Genomic DNA, 13704 nt, shown 5'->3' on the forward strand with positions numbered 1-13704 from the left:
AGGTCTGTGAGACATTGAGGTCAACAAACTCCCACTGATGACAGTGAATGGGAGGTGTTAATGTTGGGATTTACTAAGGCAGCGTAAAATCAGCCAAATGGTGATGGAAATTTTAATCATTGCAAGGCTGAGGGAGGAACACTCATGAATAATTTTACTGTGCACTATATATAACTGACAGAATATTCTGTGAGGCTGATCAATCCTAAACCACACGGTTTAAGCTTTCTTTTTGACAAAGATGTTTGTGTCTTCTCTCTTTTTGTCTGTGCCCTAGATTCTGATTGGAGAAGTGACCAGTTTCTTTGTGAAGACGGAAGGAGCTCAGGAGAAAACCATAGTGACCGCAGACTGCTGCTATTTCAACCCTCTCCTCCGTAGGATCGTACGTTTTCTGGGTCAGTCATCATGCTAAAGATCAGAGCTTCTTCAGTTTTGACTAATAGAGCCACTGTACTCAGGGACCAAGTCTCATTAAGACTCACACCACTACACTTCAGTGATACAGTATGAAGAGTTGACAAGAAAAGCCCTTGTCCTCAGTATGGGTCTCCTGTGGGCCAATTTCCATCGGCCTTCTTTTCATGTCCCGTTCTGTTGATGCTTTGTGATCTTTTTCAGCAAGTCTGTATGGTAGATTGAAGCTGTAAAACATAAAAGCAAAGGCTACGTCTGTCTGGCCTTTGACTCCCACACAGACAACAGTCAGCGACTACAATAAGATTCTGACTCTTTGCTCCATTGAATGACTTTGATTTCTTGTATGTAAGTATACAATCCGTCATTTTCACTCTCTCCGTTTTCCACTCAGGTGTCTACTCTTTCGGCCTCTTCACCACCACCATCTTTGCCAATGCTGGTCAAGTGGTGACAGGAAACCAGACGCCTCATTTCCTGTCTGCCTGCAAGCCAAATTACACAGCTCTGGGATGCCAGTCTCCACTGCAGTATATCACAGAGCGCCGAGCCTGCACAGGGAACCCATACCTGGTGGTGTCCGCTCGCAAATCCTTCCCCTCCAAAGACGCGGCACTCAGCTTTTATTCAGCTGTATACACAGTGGTAGGAAACTTTAGCCACGAGATATTAGCACATTGTGTATTTTGATCCTTTGTTCTATTGGTCATGCCAAAAATCAATCAATCAATAAATAAATAAATAAATAAATAATCTTTATTTATATTGCATTTATGTAGATAAATAAAATATGATATATGCATTAAATTGTGTATCTGAGCTGGAACCAAAATAATTTGCATTGCATGTTTACACTATATATTATTCTACATTGGCTAATATTCAGGATGAATTTATCTTTATATTCAGGTAAATCAAAAATAACATAAGTCAATGGCAAAACGTCTAATGTTCTCTCCACTCATCCATGCAGTCTCTACTCATTTCAAGTTACAGATTTGTTCCTAATCCAACCAGAAGCATTTTTTCTTACTAATCAAAGTGTCATCTTAACCAGAAAAGTTAACATGTAACTGTTAACATGTAATGGTCAGTAACAGGATAACTACTGCTGAGACAAGATGTGAATAATGCTGCTGATATAAAATTGTTGCATTACAGATTTTGTAAATGCAGTGACTGGAATTATTAAGCTTGGAGAGCTTATCAAACAGTTTGTACATGTAATGTTAGCATTAGGAAAACTCTCATTAATGCGATATTGTATAGAAAGAATGGCTTAAATGCTACCATATTAGCTTCCACTCACCTGACGAGCTATTAAAGCAGCTATTTGTTTTGCTAGTAAGGTAATATAGCAAGTGAGCATGAGAAACATTATGGTTGTCACAGGGAGGTAATGATAGGGGCGATGTTTGTTACTTAATCATTTCTCCTGCATTGCATCTCCCCAACTGGGTCTGATAACGTTTCAGTCTGCTACCTTACTGACGTTGCTGAAAAGCTATAGCTGGATAGCGGCTTTGTTAACTTAGGAAACAGATATGAGCATGAGTGATATGACAGTTACCAGGGACACAGCTTTTTTAAATTAACTTTCCAGAAATGTATTTCACAAACATAGTTTGACTATGCTGAAGACACCACTTGGTTCCGCACCACCAGTTGGCATATTCTGCCTGCTGCATGTGCTGCTGAGATTATCAGAAACAATGAAGTTGGAGCCCACTCTGGTGGATAAAGTAGTGATAACACCATTTTTAACTGATGCCAACCCTTTTCTGCATTACATTCTTTTAAAATGAGCTTCATATTGGACAACATAGATATCAATATCAATATATCTGTAACGGGCCTGAATTGGCCGATAAATCAGTTGAGCTCTAATAAAAACACATAAAAATACAGTAAAACTAGAATAACTGCATAGTAAAGTATAAAGGGATCTGTAAGTTGTAACTGAGCAATTTATTAATGGTTAGGATGATTCATTAAGCCTTTATAGCAAAGTTTTAGGCTATTAACATAAATACATTGAGTTGTCATAATAAAAATCTCTTAAGCTGATGAAAACAAAACACGCAACTCATAACTGAAGGTTTTTCTGATCAGTGGCTTAAAAACTCATTCATATAGACTATGATTTATTAACACTAAAATCCCATTTGGTAAGATTTGTCATCCCATACTGGATCCTTTAATGACAAGAACACAAGTAAAACTACGTTCTGTCAAAAAGAGGGAAGCTCTAGAGTGCTGTCTTTGAACTGACCCCTGCCTGCTTTACAGCCGATTGATTTCTGATTGGTCTGTTTTATGTCATGCTGTTAGAAAGCCTGAAAATACACAAAAGAAAATGAATTCAATGTTTCCCTGAGGAAAAAATCCTGATAAGGTCAAGTAATGGCAAAGACATAAAAAAAAGCAATACTTTATTCAGTTATTCACTTTCCAGCCCATTTACATGAAACTGTGCAATTTGTGATGACATTCAAATGATGTAATCTGTAATCAATGATAATTACTACAATTATCCTTCCTATAATAAATAAATAACAAAAATCTCCCGTGTATGACCAGCCAATATTTACAACAACCTTTTAAGGCACATGCGCAAATTAAAACACACACAGTTTGTCTTTCCAGTCTCTGATTGCTGTTCTTTATTTTTTCCAACTATTAGTCAAAAAATATTTCACATCAATCTTCTGAGAATTGAGAAGGCCACATATCGACCTGCTAAAAACACATCTGCTTTAACATGTGCCCACTGACGGTCATCATTTGAGTCTCGCACAAACCAGCTTTTCAGGTATTCCTCTGCTGTTTGTTCTATCGGCCTGGCAAGCAATAAGGTTTTGCAATTAGTTGTGATTTAAGCACCACTAGGAAAAAAAACTTTCAGGAAGCCTTTGTTCTCTTTTTAATCACAGTGAATTGTCCCTGTCATTTTAGAAGCATTAAACCAATGAGAATGGTGTTACTATTTCACCTTCTTTTTTTGTGAAGCTCCTCAGCTGCTCTTAAATCACTGCAAAGTGTGGCTTCATGTGACTTACTTAAAATATTCACACTATTAGCACAGGTTGCATAATCTCAGCTGAATGACTGGGCCTATGGATTCAACACCTGCTTCACTTCACCTTGAATACACAACATGTGCATATTTGAATACGTGTGTGTCTCTCCATCCAGATGTACGTGACCCTGGTGTTCCGGACCAAAGGGACCCGTCTGATGAAGCCCACCTTGTGCCTGGTGCTGCTGTCTCTGGCTGTGCTGGTGGGTGTGGTGAGGGTGACCGAACACAGGAACCACTGGAACGACGTCCTGGCTGGATTTGTCACGGGAGGAGCCATCGCTGCATTCCTGGTGAGAAGGAGGGAAGGGAGGCATTTTTAAGGAAAGAGGTAGGAGGAGTCGCTGGATGGGATTTTAGTTGAATCTGCGGCTTCCCTCAGCTTTACAGAGCTTGTAGTCAATTTCACTTCAGCTTCCCGCCTGCAGCTTTCCTGTTTGCCTCACATAGAGCATTGCCGGTGTATGAAGTGGACAAATTGCTTGAAGTTACAAGAGCCAAAAGCAGAGATAGCAGCTACTGTTAGCAATAGCGTCACTGTTTTTTTGTTTTGTTTTTCTATCATGACTGAAATTAGCCACTGCCTCGTTGAGTTGTGTGGAATAACTGGCATGTGGGTTAATTAAAATAGATATTTTTTCAATTACAGATAACTGCTGAGGAAAAATAAACACGTGAATGGTCTCGCTGTGGTTATCTCAGCAGCTTGTTTTGCCTGTATTGCCGCAATTTACCTTCGAGCTCTATTTTATGGTCACTTCTAATTTTAAAAAGCTGTTTTTGTGGGAGTTGTACCTTCTGTGCCGTATGTGGTTTTCTGATAGTAAAGTCAAGTTCAGATATTGCCTCAACTTTGACCAAATGTGTTGCACTGTGTTTTCCATTTGTAGGACGGGATGGTGCGATGAAGGGAGAAAGGGTCGGATTTGTATGAGGGAAGAATACAAAGATAGAGCAGAGTTGGCGTGAAGTGGGTGCAGGAGGGATGGTGGGAGGATGAACTGATGATTAAGAGTACAAGGAGTTGTGTGATACAAGACACACTTTCATACCCATGAATGCATAAAAGCTCTGACTGTGCTGAATCTTTATTGTGGCTCATTCGTATAGAGTCATTTGGTCTCGGACCTTTTGGCCGAAATCAATTTTCCAGGAAAACTTCTAGGATCACTGTAAACTTCAAAGATAAAAGAACTCCCTGTGGCATTCCCCAAAGACTATAGATTTCTTTTCATGCCTCCTCCCATAATTCATTCTTTATCCCTCTTACTTTTATCTCTGTCTCTTCCTCTTCGCTATCTGTTTCCGTGTACACTCGGAGCATTTCACGCACTAGAAATTCACCCATCTCTGTTGTGAAGTGGAGTGTGTCTCTCTCTTCTTTTTTCTCTTACCTCCTTTGTCTGCTCTCTATCAGGTGTCATGCGTGATCAACAATTTCCAGCCAACGCAGATAGCCGTGCCGACTTCTCCACCTCCACAGCGTCCAGAGCCCCCCGTCGGGATGCCTCTCCTCAGCCTGCCCCGTGTGGAGAGTCCACTCGAAAAGTTAAGTGGCCTCCAGGTAAGGGGTGGGGAATAGAAATATAAAGTCATTAACAAATGCTTAAATACACTTGTTAAGATCATGCATGTAATGGATGTCTTGAGTTTATAATGACTCCTATAACTCCATTTTCTATTATGTAAACATTGAAAAACGAGCATGCATTTTGATTATTTTGCTGATTTAATATGTGTCTTCTGGAAATATAACTAAACCTGATGAAAAAGTATACATATAGCAATGCGATATTTGGTTAAATGGTCATTTTCATCTGAACTAAGTACTTTCAGTAGTCATTCATTCACAAGCTTAGAGCAAGTTTCTGGTTGTATCCTAAACCACTCTTTCTAACAGAATTGGTACAGTTAAACTAAATTTGTTGGATCTCCAATGTTGTTTCTTGATTGGGTTTAGGCCTGGACTTTGGGGAGACCAGTTTAAAATGTTAACTCTAACCTAGTTTAGTCTGTTTTACTTTAACCATTTTTGATGTGTGTTTGGGTCATTGATTTAAAAGTTTTTCCTGAAGAATGTGGAGGTAATGTTTCTTCTTTATTATTCCAGTTACTTTGTGTAAAGCAGCAGCTCCGCTATCAGCAAGGCAGCCCCAGAACATAATACTACCACCACCGTGCTTAACAGAAGATTTGGTGAACTTCTCTCTTCCAAACATATCTCTGATCATTGTGGCTAAATAGCAATTTTTTGTTTCATCTGACCACAGAAATTTCCCCCAGAAGGTCTTTTGTTTGTAAATGTGTCAGCAGCAAACTTCAGCTGAGCCTTAAGGTGCTACTTTGGAGGAAGGGGTTCTTTGTTGCACAGCAGCCTCTCAGCTCATGGTGGTGTAAAACATACTTGATTGTGGACACTCACACCTGGGTTCCAGCAGCTTCTTTATCATTGCAGACCTGCTTTATGGAGATTCTTGGTTAACTCTTGACCATCCTGACCAGTTGTCTCTCAGCAGCAGGTGACAGTTTGTGTTTTCTTCCTGATCATGGCAATGACTGACCATGAATTTTATACTCACAAACAGTTGTTTAAACAGATGGTTTTGGGTTCTGTAGCTGCTTTGAAATGACTCTATGTGACTTTCTTGACTTGTTCAAGTCAATGATTTGCTTTGTCATTTCTGCACTGAGGTCTTGTGACTTTCCCGCTGTAGTGTTTGTGGCTGAGTCTGCTGAGTGGATCAAATGGATTCTATTTAAATTGGCTCAGAGGAGTCAGTAGCTGTTGTTAATTGTAATTACTCACAAGAATGTACAAGGGCATGCAAAAATCTGATCCACACAGCTTTCTACATTGCTGAGATTGATCATTTAAAGTTTTTTACCGAAGATTTAGTCATATTTCCATTAGCCCCATAAGGAATCTATGAAAGAACCAAAATGCATGATTATTAGATGCATGGGCTTCAATAATTCCATCATAGAAACTCCTGATATCTATGAGTCTTTGGAAACTCAGGACTGCCATGATATGCATGGTCTTCACAAGAGTATGTGAACTTCAGTTAACAACTCTAAGTGTATGTGTATTTGTTTTTCTTTACTTGAATTTTTTTGCAGTCTTTTGCTTTGTTTTTGTCCTCACTGATAACCTTAATTGTCTCATTGTATCTGAATGTGTTCCAGATGCTTCTTTGTGTCTGATGTGTGAGTTTTGTGTGGCCTTTATCTTTTCTAGACATCATCACTGTGTGTTGTTGTCTCCTATGGTGTCAGTCAAGTCAACTTTATCTCCCCGGTCTCCTCAGTCTTTAACTTCCCAACTGTTTTAATTTTTTTTAGATTCTTACTTCCCCATCTGTCTATGTTTCTCTCCTGTTAGACTCCAGGGCTACCGTATTCTGAGATCACATGACCATCAGCCAATCCCGTCCCCCGCCCCTCCCGATGTGCTCCTCCCCTCAAGGCGTTGCCTCACCAGCGCAGTCTAGACCTCCCCACTGAATGCCCCCCACCCTGCCCAGCCCACCCTGAAGGACGGCAGCCTCTCCGACGAGTCAAATCCACCCAGGTCTAAACGTCTACCAGTCACCGGAGACAAACCAGCAACACGTGCACAATGCAAGTTCGGCGGAAACTTGTCATTTGCTGAGGACCATTAGGAGACAGACAACTGTCTTTCCTGCCCTGAACTGTCCTGTTTGTCCTCCAAAATGGCCTCTCTTTTCTTTTGGGTCAGAAGACCCAATCAAAGACTCGCCAAAGCCAGAGCTGTTAAAGCAATACTGTGTCCTGTTTCCTTGTCCAGTTTTCCACAAAGACTCAACAGTGACTCTAAAGACTGTTGGCTGGTGATGACTTGATATTTTAAATCAGATATTTAAAAAAAAAAAGGGTTTGGGGATGAAAGAAAATCCTAATCACAAGTGGATTGTCCCTAAGACTATTTTACAACACTCAGGACAATTAAATGGAAACAAGCAAAGGACAAGATTAACAACAAAGATCTATCAGAATGCGGGTACCATTGGTACAGGTTTTTCTCTGTCCTCAAAAATAACAAGAGATGCTGTCAAAGAGGAAAGCACTTTTGTAAATTATAGCACAGACGAACCGATTTAGTGTTCACTCAACTGTGTTGTACCTTATTTTGTTTTGTTTTATATTGTGTGAGGTGATAGATGAGAGATTTATACACACTGAAGCTATGCTTGTGATACCACGTTTGTTTTGAGGCATTAGTTAATTCATCCCTGAAATGAGCTGGATTTCCACCAACTTTCCAAATATCTCTTATTTACTTACTATTCAGGTGTGTGTTATAAAATGTCTGTAGGTTCGACGTTCATGCTGTGAAATGTCCGGAACGTTTTATGATTTGACCAAATATCCATTCCTATGCGGAGGTCTCAATCTGAGTTAATTGAACATTTTTATGCCTCGTGTTTTTTCCTTTAACGTACAAATATCTACATACAGGATGTTAAGATGATGTTTCCTACACTCAAATCAGCTGGTGTGTTTAAAACTAATGTGACACAAGAGTGGCTGTGATATCAACTTGCTGCTGTTTCTGCATCTGTCCTGTCCAGTTTTTTCCTGCCTCTGTCCATCATTACTTCCTCACACTGACTCGATAAAACTAATGGCACAGACAAAGTGTGTGATACAGAAGCAGGACCTCTGAGTTTTGTATAGTTTTGTACAGTATATAGATTTCTTTACACAGTATATACCACACTGTCATTATGTTTAAATTATGTGAACAATGTGAAGCTACCTGAAGCTGTCTAGTAGGAACATGAGTAGTGGCCTGATCTAAAGCAGGAATGTAGCGCAGTGGAGAAGTGTGTGAAATCTAACAGCATACAATCGGCGTGATCGGCTCACAACTTGCTCGGTTTCAGTTCAAAAGGACACTGCAGGCAGGTTTTACTAGTGTACGCGACGGGTTATATAATGAGAACGGCGCTGTTATGGTTTTATTTAGCGTGTTTGTGTGTGTGTGTGTGTGTGTGTGTGTGTGTGTGTGTGTGTGTGTGTGTGTGTGTGTGTGTGTGTGTGTGTGTGTGTGTGTGTGTGTGTGTGTGTGTGTGTGTGTGTGTGTGTGCTTATTGAGATTTCTGTGTATGTTTATAATAAGCATACTGTATGGCAGCATAACTGTTAATTTGGCGATCTGTTTTCTTAAGTTAAACTGTCAAAAGGAGCTGCTATAATTACACACTTGTGCTTGTGTGTAACTGCAGGCCTTCATAGGACCCCTGCCAAGGTGTCCTAACAATGCCTGTTATAGCAGAAGGTGCTCATTATAGCTCTGAGATTACCTACAGTGAAACTTTTCAGTCCGATTTTTTTGTAAACAACTGAAGAGATAGGGGGGAAAAAAACGTTACTGTCCAAATAATGTTATTTTCATGTTAAAATGTCTCTGTTTTGTATTCATTTACCAAAATAAATTGCAATTATCACATTTTGCTGAGTGAATTACATTTTCACATGTCGGAATTCCTTTAATAATAACTTTGCTATATTTATTGTGCCACTTTTATTTGTTCCATGCTATTATTTCAAATTATTGACATCCAGTAGCCATGAACACTGTATATGAAAGTGTGTGGGGAAACTGCTTTCAATTCATTTTGACTTCAAGTCTGACTAAGAGCAATAGGGGGCATTTTCACTTAAGCATAGATGTTACAGGTCTTTAAGTATAGCTCCCAACAATTTATTTTCTTGGTTACACCTCTGATATTCTCACTATGATATATTAAAATGTGTGAGGTCTAATGGAAATCCCAAAAAGCTGAAACTCTGTCTTGGGTAGTTGGAGAACTTCAGTATATGTATACATTCAATTCAATTTCAATTAATATATATTAACTTTCATAGAATGTTGTATTTTCATTCATTCATTTTTATACAGGAAACTATACATTTTAAGATCCTGTACGTGAAAAGACAGAGAACTTGCACCATCCAACATCAATAAAAGTGTAAACCAGGATTCCTACTGTTCATTACACATCTCAAAAGAAAGTTTGTCTGAGGATATCATTGATAATTTGTTTGAAATTGTTGTAACTGAATCATTCAACCTTTTAATACTAATAGTGTATGTAAAGGTAAGAGTCAACAATCAAACAGGTGTATTATGCATTCCGTTTGTCACTTTTCCAGTGTGAATACTACACAGGTAGTGTGTTGTATGGAACATGGACGCACTAATAGGAACATACTGCCCCTTAGTGTCCTTTACATGGCTTCTTGTTTGAAATGAAGTCTGAAAATATAAAGCAGTGTGTAAAATTAGCATGAGAAACATAAACTGCTCTGTGTGATTATCAAGTAGGCACAGAAAAGGTCTGTGACAATGCACTATTACAGGTTTCAGCATGACTAAAGACGGTGTTTTTTTTTTTTTTTTTTTGCTTAAAAGCTGTAGAACTGCAGGATCAGCACAGCTCATAAGGTTGTAGTAGGCAGCTGTGGACACAGGGTGGCATTGTTTACCACGCTTAACAGAAGACAGGGGAAATGCAGTATTCAGGCTCAGAATTCATCACTTGTAATGATTATGAAATTAAACGGCACATTAGGAAAGTGAAAATGTCCTAAAACAGGGGGGAAAAAATACTCTTCTTTGCTTGAGACCTCTGCTGGCCCACAGCAGGTATTAGTCATCAAGCTAATAAATGTAAAGTAATGGCCCAATTACTTTGAAACATAGACAGAGGCAATTTCTCTCCGTTTCTTTCTCTCTCAATTGTCCCAATCTCTTCCTGCCCCCTCTTTGTGTTCCTTTGAGTTTGTGTTTGTCAGTCTTGTTAACGACAAGACACACACACACACACACACAAACACACACACACAAATGTACACACAAAGACAGAACTCTCTGCGCTCTCTCGACAACATTATCTTTTCCGGAAATTGCTTCTCAAGCACAGCCAGAGCCCCATTAGAAAAGAAGAGCTCTACGCTGTAACCTTTTTAAAAAGCCATTAGTGATGCACCTGCTTCTCTCTCTCTCTCTCTCTCTGTTCCTATTTGTGTGTCCTATTTGTCTCTCTTGTTAGCACTGACACACACACACATACACAGTTTCTCCATCCTCATTGCCAGCATGTACACTCCCAATCCTACAAACTGAGCATTATAAGCACACTTCCACTGCAATTAGACTATGATTCGCTTACATCTTTGAGTTTGGCCTCAAAGTGCAAAAACCATTTGATTTAATAATTTACGCGTGTTCTTCTAATGGCTTGTGATTTGTGAATTAACATTTTGGACATGAGTAATTCTCCCTCAAAGCTACACAATGAGAAAACAAGATATTTCAAAATATGTCAAGTCACAGTGAACAGGCGGGTTCAACTCCATCAGAAATAGAAGAGAAGTTTATTTGTAGGGATTGAGATAGTGTTAACATCAATTACTTTAGGTGCTGCCTAACCAGAATCAATGAGAATGATGTAAGATTTGAAGATCTTTCAGATAAATGTTTGGAAGAGAATATTAAAGGTGAATTCCACTGATTTTATGAGTCAAAGTCTGTTTAATTACTTTGGGGATATGTGCAAAAAGCCTTTTGTGTTTACAGATGGCATTCTGTAAAGCTTGACAAATTACTTAAGATTCTGTGTCTTCTTGAGTCAGTCTTGGTTGAGTTTGAAGAATACAAGCTTTCAAACTAAACAAATCTAAAGGTAGCCTTCATAGGAAGTGAGCTTTTCAGACCTGCTCCTCGTCTTTGCTCGAGGAAAGCAGCTCAAAGTTATTTCAGCAGACATGCGCTGGCTTAACGCATATGGATATCCAAGTGAACTGACACTGGTCAAGTTGCTTCTTCTGTAATGTAGTTGGCTGGTTTTGACAAGGGAGAAAAATGTCTCAAGAGAAAGTGAATGAGACGGCAGAACCCACTCGTAGATCTCAACCCAAACCCAAGCAGCTAAAGATTTAATTCACACATTAGAGGGTCACATATGTGTGATCATGTGTGTGTATTCGCTTAAATGCATGCATGCATGTGTGTGTCTGTCTGTCTGTCTGTCTGTGATTTCCTGTGATGAGCTAAACTTTGCTCTCTGACTCAGTGTCTGTCTGTTTGGTGTAATGTTCCTGACCTCCGGGTCACACTGTCTGCAGCTGAACCACTGTATGTGTGTGTGTGAGAGAGAGAGGGAGAGAGAGAGAGGGAGAGAGAGAGACAGACAGAGAGAAAGAGAGAGAAAGAAAGAAAAAAGAAAGACAGAAAGAAAACAACAAATAAGGCAAGAGAGAAGAAGCGAGCGCGCCTATGTGAAATGGGAGAGATAAAAAAGTATGTGGATGAGTGTGGTTTATCGCATCCCAAAACAAACCAGAGGCCCCTGGGTAATAAAAATGTACTATCTGTCATTGTAAATTACAAATAGTGGTCTTTGCCGTGCTGCAGTCTCATGATTATGCTCAGTGGTCTGCCTCTGACAATTATGAAGCCATTAACACTGTGTGTGAGAGTGTGCACATGCATATGTGTGTGTGTGTGTGTGTGTGCATGTCAGAAAGAGAATAAAAAGAGGGAGAGAGAGAGAGACTCTATGGCTGCTGATTTGAGGAAATATGTTATCATTTATTTTATGGCCGCAAAGGCTCCAGTGCCTTACAGCATCAGCCTTGTGGGCTCTCAAACGTCAAATTTACATGTTTGCTGCCTGCCTGCTAATCTGTCACTGATGGCTCTGACCAAACTGAAGATAGTGAAGATAAAGGGAAGAGGCTGAATGGAGAAACATGGAGAAAAGTTAGTGGATAACAAAAGAATGCATACAAAAGCCTGTTTAAGCTCTTGTATGGGTCATTACTGAGCATTTAGCTCTGAGTTTTAAAGTGCAGCATCTTTACAGACCACCAAATGAGGAGAGAATTTTAAAAGGAATTAGTGCCAATCCCATGCAGCATGTCTGCTGAGGAAGATCATCTATCGAATACAGAGGTCCCATTAGCAGTAGGATTTGGAGTAGGAACACACACATGGACACAAACACACACCCTTGCACACCACAGGGAATATAGAAACCTCTGCTGAGACCCCGCAGGAAACAGCCTTAAAGACATGCAGTCCAATTTGAGTGTAATATGGTTTCAGTGCTAATGAACACGCTATTTCTGCATCTGATGTATGTATATTAATATATAATATGACAGTGTTACACAGACTCCCAGAAAATGCTCAGCTCTGCACAAGATAATCCCACTACCGCTAATAATAATAATAATACCTTTAATATTCTAACACAAGTCATTAAAAAGGAATTTGTAACACTGTGTGCTTGACAAAACATTAAATAGCACATAAAATAGCAAATGCTATCGGAGCATTACGGAAAAAATAGTTATTAAAAGAGATGAATTTCAATTAATTTTTTTAAACAAATCAAACAAGGAATAAATAAAGTAGATTTGATGTCAAATACAATAAATTGCAACAACCCAGCAATAGATCCTTAAATTACATCAAACAGCTGCAAAAAAAATTTGTTTTGTCCATTTTATGGTAAAAAAAACCAAAACAAAACAACACAAACACTACAGATATATTGTATTGCATTACACAGTAAGAGATTTTTTTCCTAAACTGATTCTGAGACCAACAAAAGTCCTTTACACGCCAAACTATGGATTCTAAAATGGTCACTGGAGTTGAAGGAATATTTTATTATATTAAAGTGCCTCAAAATAAAAAGAAAAAAAAAGAAAAGCAGACTTTGGTTATTTATTGCATGGCTGTTGCACAGGATTGCATTGTATTTTACAGGTCTGTCCACCCCCATTATTAAGAACACTGTCAGACTGTAGGAGTCACAGAGGAGCTATTAAGTCGGGGGGTGGGGGGGCAGTGTAAAACACCAAAAACATTATAGTTGTGTTATAATGCCTCCATCCTCTATCTGGCCCTGTGTGCTGTCAATGAAGCAAATGAATCACCCAAAATCTCACGCATGCTAACCCCTGAAACTCCATTTTATCATCATTGCTTTTTTTTTTTTAATAGGGCCTACCGGTGCTCCATCATGGACTCCCCGGACCCCAGCTTAGGAACCGCCGCACCGTGGGGGCATGCTCCTCTGGCTGGAAGGGCTTGGATGGAGGAGGGCATGGACAAGAAGAGGAGGAGGAGGAGGAGGAGGAGGAGGAGGAGGAGGAGGAAGAGGATCAGA

The 13704-nt window shown here is 39.5% G+C and overlaps 1 protein-coding gene across 2 annotated transcripts in view; it reads left to right on the forward strand.

The window, feature by feature from the left end:
• Positions 1-8969, forward strand: part of LOC110950961 (phospholipid phosphatase-related protein type 5-like) — a 53112-nt gene extending 44143 nt beyond the window's left edge. Inside the window, exons 4-8 of one of the 2 annotated variants that reach the window (XM_022193843.2) lie at positions 278-398; positions 812-1062; positions 3613-3789; positions 4914-5044; positions 6879-8969. In XM_022193843.2, coding sequence (XP_022049535.1) covers positions 278-398; positions 812-1062; positions 3613-3789; positions 4914-5044; positions 6879-6987 — 789 coding nt within the window. In that variant the 3' untranslated portion in view covers positions 6988-8969. Of the gene's footprint in view, positions 1-277; positions 399-811; positions 1063-3612; positions 3790-4913; positions 5061-6878 lie in introns of both variants that reach the window. The other variant, XM_051945803.1, reaches the window with a different exon arrangement.
• Positions 8970-13704: the final 4735 nt, after the last annotated feature.

This window comes from Acanthochromis polyacanthus, chromosome 3 (genome assembly GCF_021347895.1).
Source record: "Acanthochromis polyacanthus isolate Apoly-LR-REF ecotype Palm Island chromosome 3, KAUST_Apoly_ChrSc, whole genome shotgun sequence".
Taxonomy (NCBI): Eukaryota; Metazoa; Chordata; class Actinopteri; family Pomacentridae; genus Acanthochromis; species Acanthochromis polyacanthus.